Source organism: Pyrgilauda ruficollis, unplaced genomic scaffold (genome assembly GCF_017590135.1).
Source record: "Pyrgilauda ruficollis isolate IOZ18807 unplaced genomic scaffold, ASM1759013v1 scaffold34, whole genome shotgun sequence".
Classification (NCBI taxonomy): Eukaryota; Metazoa; Chordata; class Aves; order Passeriformes; family Passeridae; genus Pyrgilauda; species Pyrgilauda ruficollis.
In genome coordinates, this window is record NW_024524822.1 from 6,514,076 (window position 1) to 6,531,841 (window position 17,766).

At 52.9% G+C, this 17,766-nt stretch overlaps 1 protein-coding gene across 1 annotated transcript; it reads right to left on the bottom strand.

The window, feature by feature from the left end:
- Positions 1 to 4,461: 4,461 nt before the first annotated feature.
- FAM78A (family with sequence similarity 78 member A) lies at positions 4,462 to 17,718 on the bottom strand. The gene is made up of 2 exons (XM_041475010.1): positions 16,255 to 17,718; positions 4,462 to 8,889 (listed from the first exon to the last, which is right to left on the bottom strand). Exons 1-2 carry the CDS (start codon positions 16,515 to 16,517, stop codon positions 8,361 to 8,363), a joined length of 792 nt encoding a protein of 263 aa, XP_041330944.1. The 5' UTR covers positions 16,518 to 17,718; the 3' UTR covers positions 4,462 to 8,360.
- Between the last annotated feature and the right edge of the window lie 48 nt (positions 17,719 to 17,766).

Consider the following 17,766-nt stretch of genomic DNA (forward strand, 5'->3'; position numbering starts at 1 on the left):
TTGGTAAGAATGTGGTGTTGGCAGGCTGAGCCATTTAAAGTTTCCCTTTTGGAATGATGGGAGCAGTTGGGGGGTGTCCCTGCTCTGCTGCTTGGTACCTGTTTAACTCCTGGCAAGTGAAGTGCCCTTAGAACTACCTCAGACCCTGACTGAACATACATTTTCTTGCAATTTTTCCCAAATCCTGGTTGAAACAGCCCAATCCCTTGAACTATCTGCCCTTGAGAAACAGGTGCTGCTCCCTGTTTCCATAGCAGCTGCTGGAGGAGCTGAGCAGCTCGGAGAGGCTGATCGTGACCACGAGCCCACAGGAAAATGCACAAAACCCAGCAGAGTTGGCTCTGGAAAATCTGCATTTTCATTAGATGACTCAAGGAGTTGGTAAGTGTGTGTGGCAGTGGCTTGGTGGCTGCCAGAGGCTGTCACAGGCTGTGTCACCTGTGCTCAGTGGCCTCTGCCCAGTGCTCTGTGGGTGGACATCCACCAGAGAGTAAAGCTGCTAATGCAGAAAACCCCAGGCTTGGTAGTCCTGGGGGAAGAATTCAAGGATAGCCAAGTTTGGAGTCTCACTCAGTAGTTTGCCATGCTGGATAATCCCTGGATAACCAGCAGCCCTCACTCTGCTCTGGAGGAGCTTTGCCTTCTGTGCCTCTTTTTTTTTTCCTGCTCTTTAAGTATGAGCAGAAATCTTCCAAGGCTTTTATCAAAGGCAAAGTCTTAATTATTTCTAATGAAAGAACACACTTATTTTCCCCTCCCCTGAGACCACACTGTGGCCTCAAGGCAGTGGGGAGCCAAGTGCTGGAAGGGCTCTGCTGTGACAGCACAGGGCTGGTGTCACTGTGGTGGGCAGAGGAGAGCCTCAGGCACAAAAAGGATCTCCCCAAATTCATGGAGAGACCAAAACAGGGATTTCTGCTTCCTTGAAGGCTAAAAGAGCAACAAAGAAAAGAGCTTTTTTTTTTTTTTTCTGGAAAAATAAGGCCAAGACATAGCTTTCTCACAGAGGTGGAAAAATTAACTACTTAAATCTCATGTTTGAAAGGCTTTTGCTGTATAATGCTTGGTGTTCCAAAATGTGGTCTGGGCCATATCCCTTTGTCTGGTTTTATCTCCTGGGAAGGGAAGGACATCATTCCCTTGGCCCTTCTGTGCCACAGTGGGGAGGTGACCAGAGAACAAATGCCAGTGGCATCCTGCTGCTGTTGAGCTGGGAAGGGATGGCAGGGCTGGAGTTCATCCTGTTCTGCTGGGTCACATCCCTTCTGCCTGTCCCTCACAGCACCCTCCTGCAGGGGCAGAGCTGATGTGTCCCTGACCAAAATCCTGGCACTGGGAGGGACCAGACCATGGGCAGGAAGGGCTGCTCAGCCCCTGCAGGGAGCTGCTCTGGCCTGTTCAGGCCTGGGGTCCCTGTGGGAGATGAAGGAGGTTGGAAAAGTGCTGCAGAACATTCCCTTGCTCCAGGTGCTGGGAGCAGGAGTGAGGCTGGGGAAGGTGAAGGCACCTGGGGAAAGGTGGCACCACCTCTCCTGCCAGCCCTTTGCCCAGGAATCAGGGCACTGCTCTCTGTCCCTGCCAGCAGTCTGGAGCAGAGCTCCCTCTCCCCTCAGCTGTGTACATGTCCAGGCTTGGAGGCTGAAATGACATTTTATTTATCCCTTCTTAGTTTTCATGTGTCCCTCGTGCATTGCTTCCAGCATTGCTTACAAGGAAAAATAATCCTGCATGAGGCTTTGGCATGAGTGAGTCCAGGAGTGCCAGGGCAAGTTTTGTTCCTAGATAAATGTCGTGTGGAGCCCCAGGGGCTGGGAAGAGGTGGCTGTGGCTCGCAGGGATGAGCAGCCCTGGGTCAGCAGTGAGTCCATCCCTGTCCCCCCGCTCACAGCCATGGGGCTCTGGGGTATTGCAGCCATGGAGAACAGGCACTCAGTGCTCTGGTTTAACTGACATGGGCGTCAAAGGTTGGACTCCATGACCCTGGAGGTCTTTTCCAACCTTTGTGACTCCATGACTCTTCCTCTCCCAGGGATGAGCTTGGATGCGTCAACACATCTTCCAGCTCTGCACTCCTACACGTGTCCCTGGGCTCAGCTCCCCAGGGGCTCTGTGGGCACTCCCAGCACATTCCTCACCTTGCTCCATCCCCACCTCCTTCTCCTGCAGCTCCCAGCAGGTCACAGAGCTCCTCCTGTGCCAGTGTGTGTCTGTCCCCTGCTGCAGAGCCAGAATTTCTCCTGCCTGCCCTTATCTCGTGCAGGCTCTGTGCTGCCAGGCCTGCGGTGGGACTCCTGTGTTCCCTGACAGGAGATAAGCTCAAGTGCTGGGGCCTGGGCTGCAGTTCTGCCTCCTCACAGAGCCATGCCAGCATGGACAGAAGCACTGAGCCCCCCACACCACCCTCTCTCAGAGCAGGGTGCTGCAGTCACCTCCACTCAGGCTCCTCAAGAACCTCCCTGCAGGGCAGAGGTGACAGGGAAATGTGGGACAACCCCAAGGAATCGTGGCTGAGTCAGAGCCGACTGTCCAGTGCTGCTCTCCTGGATTTGGGGCAACCCCAAAGTTATGAATCGTGGCTGAGTCAGAGCTGGCTCTCCAGTGCTGCTCTCTCATGTTTGGGTTCTTCACAGAATCATGGAATGGTTTGGGGGGGAAGGGACCTTAAAGCCCATCTCATTCCACCCCCTTCCACACCTCCACTATACCAGATTGCTCCAAGCCCTGTCCAACCTGGCTTTGGACACTTCCAGGGATGGGGCACCCTGTGCCAGGGCCTCACCACCCTCACAGGGAAATCATTTCTTCCAACACTCTACAACCAAAAGCTTTGTGGGGACCAATTTACAAAAGCTACTAAAGGTAGCCCTGAGAATCTCAGTGAGGTTGTTTCAGGAGCTGTTACAATTATGTGTCAATTCATGGCACTGTGTTTTTATTTTATTTTTAATAGGTCCTTCAAGGTTCTTCAGGGCATTGCTAAACATGCTTGGCTTTAAAACTTGAAAACATGAACAAATGAAAGGAGTATTTGCAGCTGCTGCACATTAACAGCTTAAGGAGATGTGAGAGAAGAAATAGGGAACAAAATCTGATTTGCATCAGCAGAGGAAAGTCCCTGCAGAGTTTCAAGAAGGAACTGTGGAGGTCAGAGGGTTTCTTCAAATGAAGGAACTGTTGCCTCAGTCTGCTTAAAACTGAGGTTAGAAAATCACAAAACCAAGGGACAAAACTTGTAGAAAGGTGAAGTTTGAGATGTGCTGCAGTCAAGGATTGGTGTTAGCTCAAGCAGCAGAAGGGAGCTCCAGCATCACCCGGGCTGTGCTGGGCTCAGCAGCTCACGACCTTCCCTGTGCCCTCCTCATCCCCCGCAGGGGCTTTTCCAGTCTCCCTGTGCAGGGAGAAGTGACCAGGAGCGTTTGGCTTTTCCAGGATCTCACCAAAGCAGCTGTGAGTTGGCTGGTGTCCCCTCCCCACCCCTCCCTCCCTCCAAAACTGGGACATCTAAATTTAACCTGCTATCAACAGATGAGGCTGGAGTGTTTCCACTGTGGCAAGGAATCCCACTCAGAATCTGTCCTCTCCCCTGCTCAAGCTCCATCCCTGCACGTTCCTCTGCTCGAGCTGGGAGTTTCCTTCCTCCTCCTCCCCACCTGCGTTTGTTTGTGTCACCGCCACAGCACTGACACCACAGCAGGTCCTTGCTCTGGTTGGTGCTTTTTGGAGGAGCTTGGATGCTGCTTTCCCAGCTGGATCAGAGACCAGCAAAACTTCTCAAAGACCAAAAAAAAAAAAAGTGAAAAGGAGAAACGTGTGTCTTGCTTGGGCAGAGCGGTGGGATGGGAGCCTGCAGTGGGGTCGGGCTGTGGCAGGAGGAACTGGAAGGTGCCCGTGGGCCCTGTGGGTTTAAGAGATCAGCAGTGGAGCTGTGCTGGCTCCTTGGCCAGGCACCCCCTGCTCTCCAGAACCCATGTCAGCACTTTCCTTTACTGGAAAGCAAACAAAACCCGAACGTGAACATTTTCGGGGACGGCAGGGAATAATGGAATGAGTACAGGTGCTGTTTGGAAACCAGTCACGGACTGCAGCAGCTTTCACCCTCTCCCCTGCCCAGGGCTCTGCGGTGGTGCCTCTCTCCAGATGTGGTATTTTCAGCGAACATCTGACGGGGTTTTGCTAAATAACCAAACTGTGTCAGGAAACCGAAGCGTGCGGAAGCTCAGCCGCAGCCTGCGCCGACCAGCCCGGCTCCGGCCGCCCCGAGATGTGCAGCAGCCTGCTGATGAAAAATGCAGGATGTTGGCTGGTGTTTTTCACCAGAAACCTCCTGGCTCTGTCTGCTGCAGCCCAAGAGCTGACACGGAGAGAGAACTGGTGGTAAATAGGGTATTTATCGCTGCCTCCAAACGTGAGCGCAGAGCTATGCATTTAAAAACAGCCACCGCCCAAACGACTCCAGGCAGACACATTTGAAAATTTCACTTTATTTCTCTGTCTGTTATAAAAGCAGGGTTTTGTATTTTACATCTCTGTAAGTGTCCAGACTCGGTACATCTTGGTTTTGTTTTCACAGTATCTCTGCAAGACCAAGGACGATTCTTATTGCTGCGCCGGGAGCCAGGGCAGGAGGGACGGCGGTGCCTCGCCTTCCCCCCGGGATGGACCCAGCCTGGCACCGGCTCGACAGGTCTCTACCCCTCCCCAAGGCTGCTGAGGGTCTGTACTGCCTCCCCGAGGGGCTGCCCCTCTCCTCCCACGCTCATCTCGGTGTCAAGGGTAGGGAAGGAGAACCACGAGGTCCGCGACCCACTCGGCACCTTGGGCTCAGAGCCCCTGGTGCAGGTGAGGGTCTGGGCCAGGGCTGCTGCCCACCCTGGACCACGATGGGGCTGTGACAGGATGGCCAGGCTGCACTCTGAGCCCCTGTGGGGGTTTGGGTCTATAAAGAGCTGAGAGCATCACTGATGGGAAGGGTGAGGCACAGACACGCTCACGTTCATCCGTGTATCCCGTGCCGGTGCCCCAACACCTTCCCAGTGTGTCCTTTGTGTATTCCTGGTTCTGCAAAAAGCTGCCAGAGAAGGAGCTTGACTCACCTCTGCTCATGTGCCACTCTGCCCTGGGTCCCCAGACATTTAAGTCCCCACTGGAACCCTGTCAATCAATCCCTGTTCTAACCACGTGGATATTAACCAGCCTTAGCAACAGCGGTGTCTTAGAGCCCCTGTTACTTCCAGCCATCCTTCCTGTTGTAGACAACCTGTCCCCATCAGTTTTGTAATGAAGCAGCATTGGAAAAACATCACTTTTAATCACAACGCACGAAATCTCCAAAGAGGCAGCATCACTCTCTCTGCCGTGTCTGGTGATGCAGATGGAGGTGAAGGGGCACGTTTTGACCTAGGCACGGGATAAAGGCATTCTTTGGGAAGGGAGAAGTCCATGCAAAGCCGACCCCAACGTGAAATTTGAATTTTGTATTTACTGCTTAGCTGGGTCCGTTCAGTGCAACAGGACAAATTAGCCAGGAGGTTACTATCAAATTGCATGGATGTATCCAGTCCACCAGGTAGAGGGAATAGGAATAGGAGGAACCAGATTTACTTAATGCACTGGGAGACTAAGTCCAACACAAAGCTAAGTGGAAAAGGACGTAGGTGTTCCCTGAATGTGGTTTTTGGTGACTGAGAAGAAATCTTTCCTTGGAATTTCTTTGTGCAGCTAATTAAGACAACTGGGTCCAATTCCTTCGACCCAGGCTGACATCAGTGAGAACTCTAAGTACTCAGCACCTGGAGACAAAGTGAATACCAGACACAAATCCCCCTTCTGCTCCCACCCATGGGACTCAGCAGCAGCCAAGATACATGAGAGCATGATCAGCTATTCACCCACAGCTCACAGTTTGTCCTCTTCTGCATGTATTGCCTCGGAGAAAATACAGACAAGTCCCAAAGGGCTGTGCCAGTGGAGCTATAGTTGGATCTGAATCCAGGTAAGAAAACGGAGTTTAATACAGAGAGTGACTGTGCAAGTCCAAGTCTCCCTAGCTTCATCCTTTATAGTCCCAAAGCCGAGATTTAGGCACCCTTTGGCTTGTGGGTTTGGGTTTGATCCAGTCCAGTCGCTTGCAAGCCGGACGTCCCACCTGGGAGCTCTGCCCATGGAAAGGAGCAGCTCCGTGGCCGAGCATCTCTGAAAGCCAGTGGATGAGGAGGGTGGGCTCCCCTGGAGGCAGGGGAATGGCTGCAGAGCCCCAGGATCCTTGTTTGCTGGTTTGAGGCTGTCTTGGTGGGGGACACAACTTCTGGGCGTGCATTCCCCAGGCAGGGGTTGGTGCTCAACCTGTTGCCAAAGGAGGTGGTGTGGCTGTGCAGAAGTGAGGAAGGAGAATTTCTTGCTGGTAACGTCCTGTGTGGAAGATGGGGATAGGAATAGCAGCTAATTGGTGCCTCTCCGAGGGGAGAGCCTTTTGAGCAGTGTGTGTGGGGTTGTGAGACCTGTTCAGACCAGCTCAGCAGGGCCAGGCTTGTAGCTGGCATGCAGAACTCTCCTTAGTCCCAGCTCTTGAGGCAAGTTGTTAATAGGAGGAAGAAATATTTTCTGGGGAAGGAGCTGCAGAGGGAAGTGATTTGCCTCGGGCCATGTGCTGGAGCAGGGCAGATCCTCCACTCCCCACCCTGTGCCCTGGCCTCCAGATGCCACCTCTACCACAGAACTTCCTCTGCCTTCAAACCCGTCCCTCCCATTCAAAAGGCTCTTCTGCCTCATCCTCCTCTGCAGAGGAGCATCTGGTTATCTCAGCAGCCATCTGGTCCTTATTAAAACCCACAGGTTTCACCTCCTCCTCCAAATGCTCCTTCCTCACTGAGGATCCACACCCAGGGCTCAGGTGCTGCCCTGCCTGCCCCTTCTCATGCGTTACCCTTTGCTACAGTGGATGTTTGTGCCAGGACAGACAGGGACAGTGTCATGGCCCTGCCTGTACCTCGTTCCTGACAGTCAGGTAGATCATGAGGTCATTGGGAAGAAAATGATCTATGAATCTCAATGTGATTCATTACCACAGAAGGAAGAGTTACCACAGAAGGAAGAGTTTTCCTCAGCTGTTGCTGTGTTTGCCAGGAGTGGGTCCCTGTTATTTTTAGTGGCTGCTCCTGAACTACAGATCTTGCTGGGCAGACTGGGTGGGTAAGATCTGCCCTCTCTGACAGCTGTGTGTCTCCCGTGACTTCAGAAGATCCCTTGAACACCCTGCTCTTTGTACAGCCCCGCCACTGAGAATTCACAGCAAACGGGGCCACAGAGCTTCACCCGACAGCAGCAGGCACACGAGCTCTTATCCAGGAGAAGGTGAGGCTGTGGGCTGGCTGGGAAAACATCTGTGTGTCCTAAAGACAAACCCACTGGGACATCCCCCCCTTGACTGGTGTTGACTCCCAGGGCCACCATTCCAGCTGTGAGGTTATTCCCTGTTGAACTGCTGACGGGAGGCCGAGATCACCAGGGGTGAGCAGCACGAGGAGCTTCCAAGCCCTCCTGCAAAGCAGGGAGGTGGCCTGGGAGCTCCCCCTTGAGAGCCATCTGACAGCAGGGTTGTTATTTGCATTGCTTTGAAACTGAGATTATTTCCGTGCTTCCTTGTTCCAGGTTTTAAAAAGAGGAAGATTTTCTTGCTTCTTCCAATTTCATGCCCTTTTTATCCATCAGCCCATGCCACGCTGACAATCTATTCCTTGTTCCAAAACTTTTTCTCCAGAATTCTGTAGAAAGGACATTCTGCCTGGTGGTGTTTTTGTTGGTTTTTGTTTTGTTTTTTTTTTTCAAACATAGCTTTAAGGCAAAAGTTTGGCAATGCAAAGCAAAGTCTACATAAGGCCGCATGACTTGGATTTGCAACTCAGAACCTTACAGCTTAAAAAAAAATACCTTATCTTAAATAGTCAACTTTTTGCTCCAGGAACCTGTTTCATTCTCAACCAAAAAGAAAAAAAAAATTCTTAAAATCCCAAATAAAATGTTCTTATTGTTCTGGGCAGTTCTGGACAAGCTAATGAGGCTGAAGTTCAAACGGGAACTAAAGTAGGGAAGAAAAAAAAAAAAGAGCTATAGGGTAGACATCAGTGTTAGTTTCTTCCCTTAGGAATCCAGTGATGAGACAGACCCAGTCCAAGGTCTCCTCTTTAGCTTTAGCACAGTGAAATCCGTCCCAATGGGAGAAGGTAGAATGGTTGCATTTGTTGAATGAATAAAAAGTGCATTTTGATTTTGCTCAGATTATACGTGTGTATCCTAATACCTAAGTGATTGTTTTGCTTCGGGTTTCGTTTTCTCCCTTTCGGTGCCGGGACGCCAGGCGTGCATTATCGATGTTTTGGGGGTATCACCACGAGCGGTGGTCCGTCCTTTGGCCTCCACATGAGTACCTGAGCATCATTGGCATTGGGTTTGACAAGGGCACTGGGTGGTATTGGCTCATTCTTGCTGAGGACCTGGGGCTGCTCTTGAGCAGAGGGCTCCTGCAGCTTGGCACGCTGCCCCAGGGGCCTGCTGGGGTTCACCTCGATGCCCAGCCTCATGCGCCATTTGATAGTCTGCAAGGTCACCATCTCGTTGGTGGCCGTGTTGGTTGCCACCAGCCAGGTGGTGAAGCTCTGATCCCGGTGGATGCTCGTGAGCTTGGCCACGTTGCTGTCGCTGACGGGCACGGCCCACGTCACGCTCGGGTAGAAGTTGTCGTTCATGCTGATGTTGAACTTGGACTCCTTCTTGGTGGGACCCACGATGGTGCAGGTTTCTGTGGTGTTCCCGTACCAGGGATAGTTCACTCCGTCTGAGTCACTGATGGCCTGGATTTTACCGTCCAGTAGGTCTGGAAGCTCCCAACTTGACCTGCCATAATCAATAGCAAATTATGGATAATTCATTCATTCATTCATTTAGAAATATGCCAGATTTTAGAAAGGAGAGGGAAGAGCTCTGGATGCATTCCCTCTCCAGCTTTTACTGGAATTTGTGCCCTTTGTGCCATCCTGCTCAAAGAGCTCATCCCTGCCATTAAAAGCATCTCATCAGGCTTGCTCTCAATCCCTTCATCCCCTAAATTTCTCTCTGGATGAGCCACTGTCCCTCCCCGCTGTCTGCCTGGTGCTGGAAGTGTAACCCACCCTCCTGCAGCCCTTGGAAGGACCCAGCTGGAGGGCTGCACTCCAGGCTCTGGGCTGGGGATGGTGTTACAGTAATCAGAGAGCCCCAGGTCGAGCTGCTTGTAAAACTGCCCGCGCCGCTCACCTGCGAGAGGGACGGAAAGGTCAGTGTTTCCAGCAGGGATGTAAGTGAAAACAGTCCCCTGTCACCTTGTACTGCTTGATGCACAACTTGGAGCGGGTTTTTTCATTAGCTTCCAATTTAATTTTTAAGATTAGATTTGCCAATAGAAGCAAACTGCTGTAAATGTCTCAGAAGAAGGGTTGGATGTTTGCTCTGAGACGGCACAAGCACAGATCACTTGCTCAGTGCACAGCAGCTGTTTTAAGGACAGTCTTTTAAAAACCAGGCTGGCAGAGGTGCCTTCATGTACCTTCTCCCTCCTGCTCATGAATCAGCACTCCTCATCACCCAGGGATGATGTCCCAGCCATCGAGGTGGCAGAAGGGGCTGGGTGGCAGCAGCAGTGGCGTTTGCACCTGACCCTGCCATAGGACTGGCTGCGCTCCAGTCCCCCAAGCCTTGTGGCTCCCTGCTGCAGGCTGGGACTTGGGAAATGATTTATCTTGGAGAGACACAGAGGGGACGCCCTGAGGCTCCTCAGGGTCAGGGTGACTGTCCAAGCCTTTCATAAGTCTGGTGCTGCAGCTTAAAATAGCCCCTTGATTGCAGAGGAGGCTGTGGCTGGGGGTACTGCTCGGCCTGGCTGGCTCCTCCACAGCTCTGGGATGAGCTGCTCTGGCCAGGGCTGATGTGACTGTCTCACAAGGCTGTTTTGACTGTTAATTAGTTAATGACCGTGAAGTGCCTCCATGTTTGTGCCCGCTGGATCGTTCAGCACTTAGCTGTGTCTGGCTGTGGCTAGAGGATACCACGGGGAATTTAAAGGTCTCATTTATCTTTTTTTCATGCGAGCAGGGGGTCCTGGCAAACACCTCCCCAGCGGGAGACGAAGTGTGAGACAGGAGGTGGGGTGCCCCGGGGGCTGCAGGATGCCGGGAGCAGCAGGACCAGGGGATGCTCTGAGCAGCAGGACCGGGGGATGCAGGGATGCTCTGAGCCGCAGGACCAGGGGTTATGCAAGCACAACATCTCCCTGCACAGATTTACAGGCTGCTGTCAGCTCCGGCACCGCAGCTGCAGCAATCCCTTCCTCCCGAGCTCATCGCCAGCAGGCAGAGGGAGTCCTTTCCCTGGAAGAAAATTTTTAGTGAAGGCAGCCAAAAGGAGATCCCTGAGCAGTCCTGCCAGGACCCTTGTGCACTGCAGAGATGTTTATATGCTCCGCTCTGCAAACCGGAGTCATCCTGGCTCACCACCCCTCGCGCCCTTCAGGCAGAGCTGAGCAGGGGATGGCTCGGGAAAGGCTCAGGGAATGCTCAGGGAATGCTCAGGGAAGGCTCAGGGAAGGCTCAGGGAATGCTCAGGAAAGGCTCAGGGAAGGCTCAGGGAAGGCTCAGGGGGTGCTGGGTGACCCAGCCCTCGCTGATGGATGAGTGGAGGTCGTGCTCTGCAGCCCCCACCCCACCCTGCTGCACAGCCCAGCTCCGAAAGCCCATCTGGGGGCTCTTCTCTCCCTTTCAGCTGCTGGTTTAGGATTACTTTCCATTCAGACAGCGGCTGGTACTCAGCTTGGCTGTCACCCAGGGCTGAGATGTGACAGAGGCTGACTCTGAGGTGACAGGCGTGGTGCAGCCACAGCATCTCTGCAGGTGCCGAGGTGCCAAACCAGGAGCTGAGATGCCACAGAGGCTCAGAACCTCCTGGGCTGCTCCAGCCTACTCAGATCAGAGCTGGTGGCTGAATGGTAGGAGGACTGGCAGACTCTGCTCAGTAAATGCAGGTCCTCTAAGATCTCTTGTCCCCCATCTTCACTCCCAGTGCCCCAGGTCAGGATGGAATTGCAGGAGATTCTCAGGATTTGCCCAGGATTTAAGCAAGAGCACAAGGGTGGAGCTGTGTCAGGGCCTGAGCAGGATGGTGCCTGCAGAGCCTGCAGCATCCCAGGACAAAGCAGAGCTCAGGGTGGCCCAGGAGGGCACCCAGCTTGAGGAAAGGCGTGGGCAGCAATGGGGAAGGAGAAACTGGCCTGTGTTTCTTCACAGAGCACGCTGTGCCTAATTCTAGCCAGTGTGGTTAACCCCAGGGTTTCAAAATCATCATGCTTCATCTGCACAGCTTGGAACAAGCAGAAAAAGGAGGCCTCATGATGATCCCATGACTGGAGCAGAGCAGAGGCTGCATGGTGGCTGCTGCTGGTGATTGTCCCTTTCCTGATGCTCCAGCAAGGCCTCTGTGCCAGCCAGGCTGGCAGCCTCTGCTTGCAGAGCGTGTCCATGTTAAATAATATGCCAACAACTGGATGATTTTGGAAAGAATGCTGTGGAATGATCTTTGGCTACATCAGCATCTTTCTCTGGTAGTGTCGAGCCAAGGAGAGACCAGAAAGTGCCCAGTAAACACTTTGCTGACAATAGCAGGAAGGAGGCATGAAAAGAAACCAAGCTATCTGGTTTCGTGGGTTCACTGATCAGCTCCAAGATCAGTAGGTTCTGCCTTGTAACACTGACAAGCCTGTTTCTGCCTCTTCTGAAACCTTCAGAGCCAATGTGGGCATCGCCAGAGCCTGGAGCTGCCAAGAAACCTCTCTTAACAAATGTCTTCTTGCCACCAGAAGGAACTTTGAGCTATTTCTTGTGGTACAAGCAGAGCCCTGCTGCTGACAGCCAAGCAGCTTTATGTAGGTTTTAGCTTCCCAGTTCTCATTCAGACACTTTTTTTCCTCTTCTGTCACACGGAACGAATCCCCCAGCTCATCCTGAGCTCCCAGATGTCAGTCCCACAGCACCCACCAGGGCAGTGACAGCAAACCCAGCCCAGCAGCCTCCAGCCCTGGGCATCCTGCAGTGTGGAACATCCAGGTAACCTTTCCAGACAGGCATTATTGCATCCTCAGCTCTAATTGCTTAAAGCCAGCTCCTAATTAGTCACAGGCCAGATGGACTTGCACAACCTTCTGCTTCCCAACACCTTCCTCTCCAAGCTCCCTGAATAAGAGCAGCCCCTGTGGGACGCAGCCCCTGCTTGGTGCATGGACCAGGGCCATGTGTGGGTGTAGTGAAACTCTGTCTCAGGCATTTCACATCCCTGCTCCTGCCTCCCTCCACCACTGGCCTGCACTGGGGACTCACTGAGAGAAAGAAAACCTGATAGCCAGAGCTGCTTAATTTTAAATTCTCCTTTGCAGTGCCTCTCTCACCTTTTTCAGCATGTCAGGCAAGCCAAGGCAGGGTCAGAGTGAAGAACAGGAAGGAAATTTCAGATGTTGTTCCCCAGCTGCTGTGGTCCCTCTTCCTCCCACCCTCCAGCTGTGTGCTCCTGCCTCATCTCTTGAACCAGCAGCAGTGTTTGATGGCTGGGTCAGGGAGTGAAACTAGCACTGGCATTAGGAAAAAGGGAACAATTTCTGCTGGTTTAGAGGAGCAGACTCAAGTGGACAACCCATGTAACTGGGCTAAGGTGGGTGCTCACAGCACAGGTGAGATCCAGGGGCCATTGCAGGGCAGCAAAGCCTTTTCCTCTGAATCCCTGGAGGAGTAAATTCCCACAGTGAACTGACCTCCCTTCACTTTCTTTGGAAAAGATGCCCTTGTGGTTTTTTTGATTGTGTCCTCCCTCCTGGGGACTGGGGGTTTATTCTCTTGACAATTTGAGTTCATTATGTCCCTGCTGCAGGGCATGGAAGATTTAATCTCACCAGGGAGAGATGCCTGGGAAGATGAAGTGGTGATGTAAGGATGCAAGTGCCCCGTTCGGTCTTCCAGGGGGAGAAACAGCCACAGGAAAACTTCTCCAGATTCTTGGCTGATCATATTCCAACTCCAATTTATTTATCTCTCTCTTTTGCATATCTCCATCTGCACAGCTTCTTGCACATCTCCATGGAGATGCAGGAGGCTGGATAATGCCATTCCAGCATGGCCCAGCACTGACACAGGTTCCACCAGAAACCAGCACCCAGCCCAGGAGATGCCAGCAGGGACCTGGTCCAGCTGCTCCTGCTCAGGTCACAGCTCTGGCCTGATCCTGATGCCTCCCTCTGCACAGCAGCATCCTTCCCTAAGGACAAGGGTGAAGTCCTGCATGGGAGGAACAGCAATGCCAGCCCTGGGGTGCACAGGAGTTTGCCCCTGCCCTGCACAGAGAGGGGTCAGAGAGCACATCCACACCTTCCTGCTGGGGGTTTTCATGTTCCCTGCAGCATCTACTGACTCACATGTAATGTAATGCCAGCAATTATGTGTTAGCTGAGCTCTAATTCTCTCCCTTTAAATTTAAAAGTGCTGCATTTATCCCCCAAATTGTCAGTGCCACTTTAAACGTGCGTGTCTAAATTATCCCCTCTGTAGCTCCCATCCCTATGGCAGCATTATGCACAGCTCCATCTGCTCCAGTATTTCTCAGCTGTTTCCATCCTCAGTGTAATGGCCAGCTTATGCACAGCTAACAACTTCCCAGCAGAGAAGTGAAAAATTAATCCAAAGCCTACTGTAAGTATTGGTGCTTCGGCTGGATGACTGATTTTTGATTATTTGGGGGTTTTTGTTTGGCAGTCACCACAGGGGTTAAAAACACGGATGTGGCAGTGGCCTCTCCCTACCATGGAAAGTTGGGACTCTGCTGGCATCAGTCGATGCAGCTCTGTGGAGGTCAGTGGGATTACATCCAGTTACACCAGCTGAAGCCTTGGCCCATCCCTTCTCTCAGGTTCGTGTCCTGTCTCTCTCTCTCTGTAAAGGTCTTCCAAGCCCATGTTTCAATGGCATTGAAGAGGCCTTTCCTCCTAAATGTCTTTATTTATAGCCTTCAGATGGCAATGAGTCTATAGAAAGAGAGTGCAGGAACAGACCAATTCCTGCTTGTGTTCGGGTAACTTTTTTTTTTTTTTTGTATCAGTTAAATGTCAGTGAACCTCCTAGGGAAAAATCTTTGTTTCCATCATTTTCTAGCTAAAAGCTCTCAAATATAGCTGCAGTGTTTAATTCTACCAGTTTACAGCAGCAGCTACTACTCCTTTTTTTTTTTTTTTTCTTTTCTTTTTTGTCCCAAAACATTCCAGCAAGGGCAGGCTGTACCAATCCTCGTTTTAAACACAAGGCAACTCAGGTGCAGGGAAATAAAAGGTCACGCTGAGGTTTGCAGCCCAGAGCAGCACTGGCAGCATCACTCTGTGCCCAGTCCTCTATTTCTGTGCATCTGAGCTGCATTTATACAAAGTGGACTTTTCTATTTTCCCTCTGCAGCTGGTCGCTAAAGACAGGATTCCTAAATGAGCCTGAGAATTACACATGCAAATCCCAAAGGCCTGCAATCGGGAACATCTGAGCAACAAATTGTCCTCGCTAAAGATGCTGTTGGAGCCAAGAAAGCCTACAGATTTCTTCGGGCCTGCTGTAAATACTTTTAAAACCAAGCTCAGCCTGCCTGCACTGCTGCTGTTTGCCAGGTGCCAGTTCGCCTCTCAGGAAAGTTTTTGCTGGAGCAGAGAGGGGACATGGGGACAGGAGGGGGGCAGCTGTGGCCTCGGGCTGCTCCTGCCGTGCCCTTCCCTCCTTGCAGCCCGTCCGTGTGATGCTGAGATGCTGAAGGCGTGTGCTCGGCGCTCAGAGGGGAGGGAAGCAGGGCCGGGCTGTGCGTGCAGATGTTCAGGCTGTCAGGAAGGGGCTGCATGCAGTCAGTCCTGCTCTCCAGCCCGCCGTGTCCCCCTCCTCCCTCAGCACTCCTCACTCAGGGGATTTTTAAGCTGCCCAGACTGACCCTCAGGGGCTGAGCCAGCATCTCCCTGGCTCGGGGCACTCGGGATGAGCAGGGAGAGGATTCCCAGACCTGACCTTCCTGTCCTTTCTCCCTCACGCCCAGAGACTGGGCAGCATCAGCAGCTCCAGCCGCTGACCCATCTGCCAGCTCTGGCTCTGCGCTCAGGGCTGTCCCCGTGCCTGGACAGACACATTTCTGCTGCACCAGGAGCCTGCACCTGTGCTGCCCAGCACCGTGAGCTGCAGAATTGCTGCTCTGTGCAGGCGTTTGGGGATCAGGTGCTGGGGCTGATTTAGCTGTGGGCCAAAGCCTGCAACGTTTGGAGAACAAGCTGGTGGGGGACTGGGGAGAGATGACTTTTCTCGGCAGGGAGGTGACATTCTGATTTGACTCATTCCTGTCTCGCTATGACTGTCTGACCAGTAACACGAGGATTCCTGGTGTGCAAACAGCCCCTGGATTCCTCCCACCTCCCATATACACCCATGTATTCCCTTTCACATCACCCGTGAAGGAGGGTAACGTGAAATTCGCACTCTGCTCCAAGGTGATGCAGATGGTTTAACTACCAAAGGGTTAAATCCAGCTTGTGCTTTCCCGTGGGCTGCCTGCTACTGTGGGCAAAGCAAGCAGGATTCCTCCTGTGACGTTAAATGTGCTCCCAAAGCTGGTGGGCTACCAAGCTCCCAGCCACGGCTCACTGCAGCAGCAGCAGCAGCAGCAGCAGCAGCAGCAGCAGCAGAGCACAGCAGGGACGGCTCCGTGCCACAAGTGTCAGCCCTGGGCTCTCCCTGGGGCTCCTCAGTGGGCACTTTGGGGATGGGGAGGGATGCAGGCAAGAGGAGCTGGAGGTCAGGAGAAGCACTCGTGTCAAACACCTACCAAAGCAGGTCGTGGCAGGGCTGCTCCCGGGGTTTCAGCATCTCCTGTGCAGCCCAAGAGCTGCTGTGGAAGAGCGCTGCTTTTGGGTTCCTACCAGAACAAGCGGGGTTTGGTTTGGGCTTGGGCAAATCCCCACTCGAAGAGGAGGACACCCACTGCTTTAAAAGGGCAGGGACAAGCTCTCCTGTATTTTAAACACATGGGAAAGTCCTGTTAAGTTTCAGAGGGGCTGGGTTTTAAAATATGGATTATAATTTTGGGCTTAATCCACTATTTCCCAACCAGGCCACGCTCCTCCTGCTCCCTCTCCCCGCTAGGCAAACGCACCCGCGCACCCTCGGAAACACTTACATTCCCTGGTCCCCGTAGTGATTGTAAAATTCCATGTGGCTGCAAGCCTGGATCCAGCCCACGATCCAGGTCTCCTTCTTGGGAAGAGGGGGCACCAACACTTGCGCAGAGGCTCGGAAGTGAGGGGTCCGGTAGCGCAGCACCACGCTGGAGGACTCGTCAATGCTGGTGGGAATGGGATCAATGGAGGCTTTGACTTCAATCACTGAAATGCTCTCCCGGAAAACTTTGGATTTGCAGCTAATACTCTGAATACAGCCCATGGCATACCCCGAGTACAGTCTGACGCAGCTCCTAGGGTACTCCAGCAATCCTGGGGAATATTAGGCATTGAAATTATCTGGTGCTAGATCAATTACAGATCTCCTTGGTTTGTAATTTCAAAACTGATATCCATAGGATAGAAAATTCATCACGTAAAGCCTTAATTCGAGTATCTGTCTTACAAGTACTGCTTCTATTTTTGAGGTTAGCTGCGCTTCAGAAGCAAAAGGGCCTTTAAAATTTTTTCCCCTTTTAATGACCCATTAAATCTCTTGCTCAAACAGTCTTTGGGTTAAAAAAAAAGTCTCTTGAGTTCAATAAATAAAGGTGGTGTTCTTAGCTGATATATTTAGTCCTTCCTTTGCTCAGATGCAGTCTGTCATTCACCATCAAACATAGGACTAGCCGGTATTTCCCTTTATTCTTTGGATGAAAAGCAGAATGTTGATAGACACATCTATATAAATAATGAAATAGTTTTTAGCCCCAGCTTGTCACAACCGGTGTGGATTTCCACTTCCTGACTTGCAGTTGTTCATAACTTCCTTTCGCACAAAATTACAATAATAACAGAAAGAAACGACGGCTGGAAAATGCAAAAAGTCGCCAAATCTCCGATTCTGGAGGCTCCTCCGCCAGCGATGTCTGGGCTTTGGGGATCAATTTTATTTTTTTTTTTTTTCCTTTCCCTTAGAAATAGCCGGACGCAGAGGGAAGCGACCGCGGTGCCGGTGGGGCCGGCGGCTCCGGGAGCGCAGCGGGGCAGGCGGCGATGGAGCCTCCCCCGCGCCCGCCGGGGCCGCGCCGCTCCGCGCCCGCTCAGCGCCGCGGAACCGCCGCCCGTGACATCCCCCGCCACGCACCGGCCCGGGGGGCGCCGGCCCCGCCGCTCCCCTTCCTCCTCCTCCTCCTCCTCGGCGAGCGGCTCTCCGCAGGGGTGTCCGACCTTCCTCCTCCTCCTCCTCCTCCTCCTGCCGCCGCTGCTGCCGGCGCTCCCGGCTGTGGCTCAGCCGGCGGGGCTCATGGGCGGGCGGCGGGGCTGCCCCGCACACGCGTGGGCCCCGCAGGGCGTCACAGCATCCCGGGGAGCCGCGGCGAGCCCCGGCCGCGCCGCCGAGCCCCGGCTCCTGCGCTGCGGGGGCGAGCAGCGGCGCGGGGCGGGGGGGGAGGCTCCTTCTCTCGCTGGTGGTTTTTTTTTTTTTTTTTTTTTTTCCTTTCCCCCTTTTTTTGGCCCCCGGGGGGGGGGGG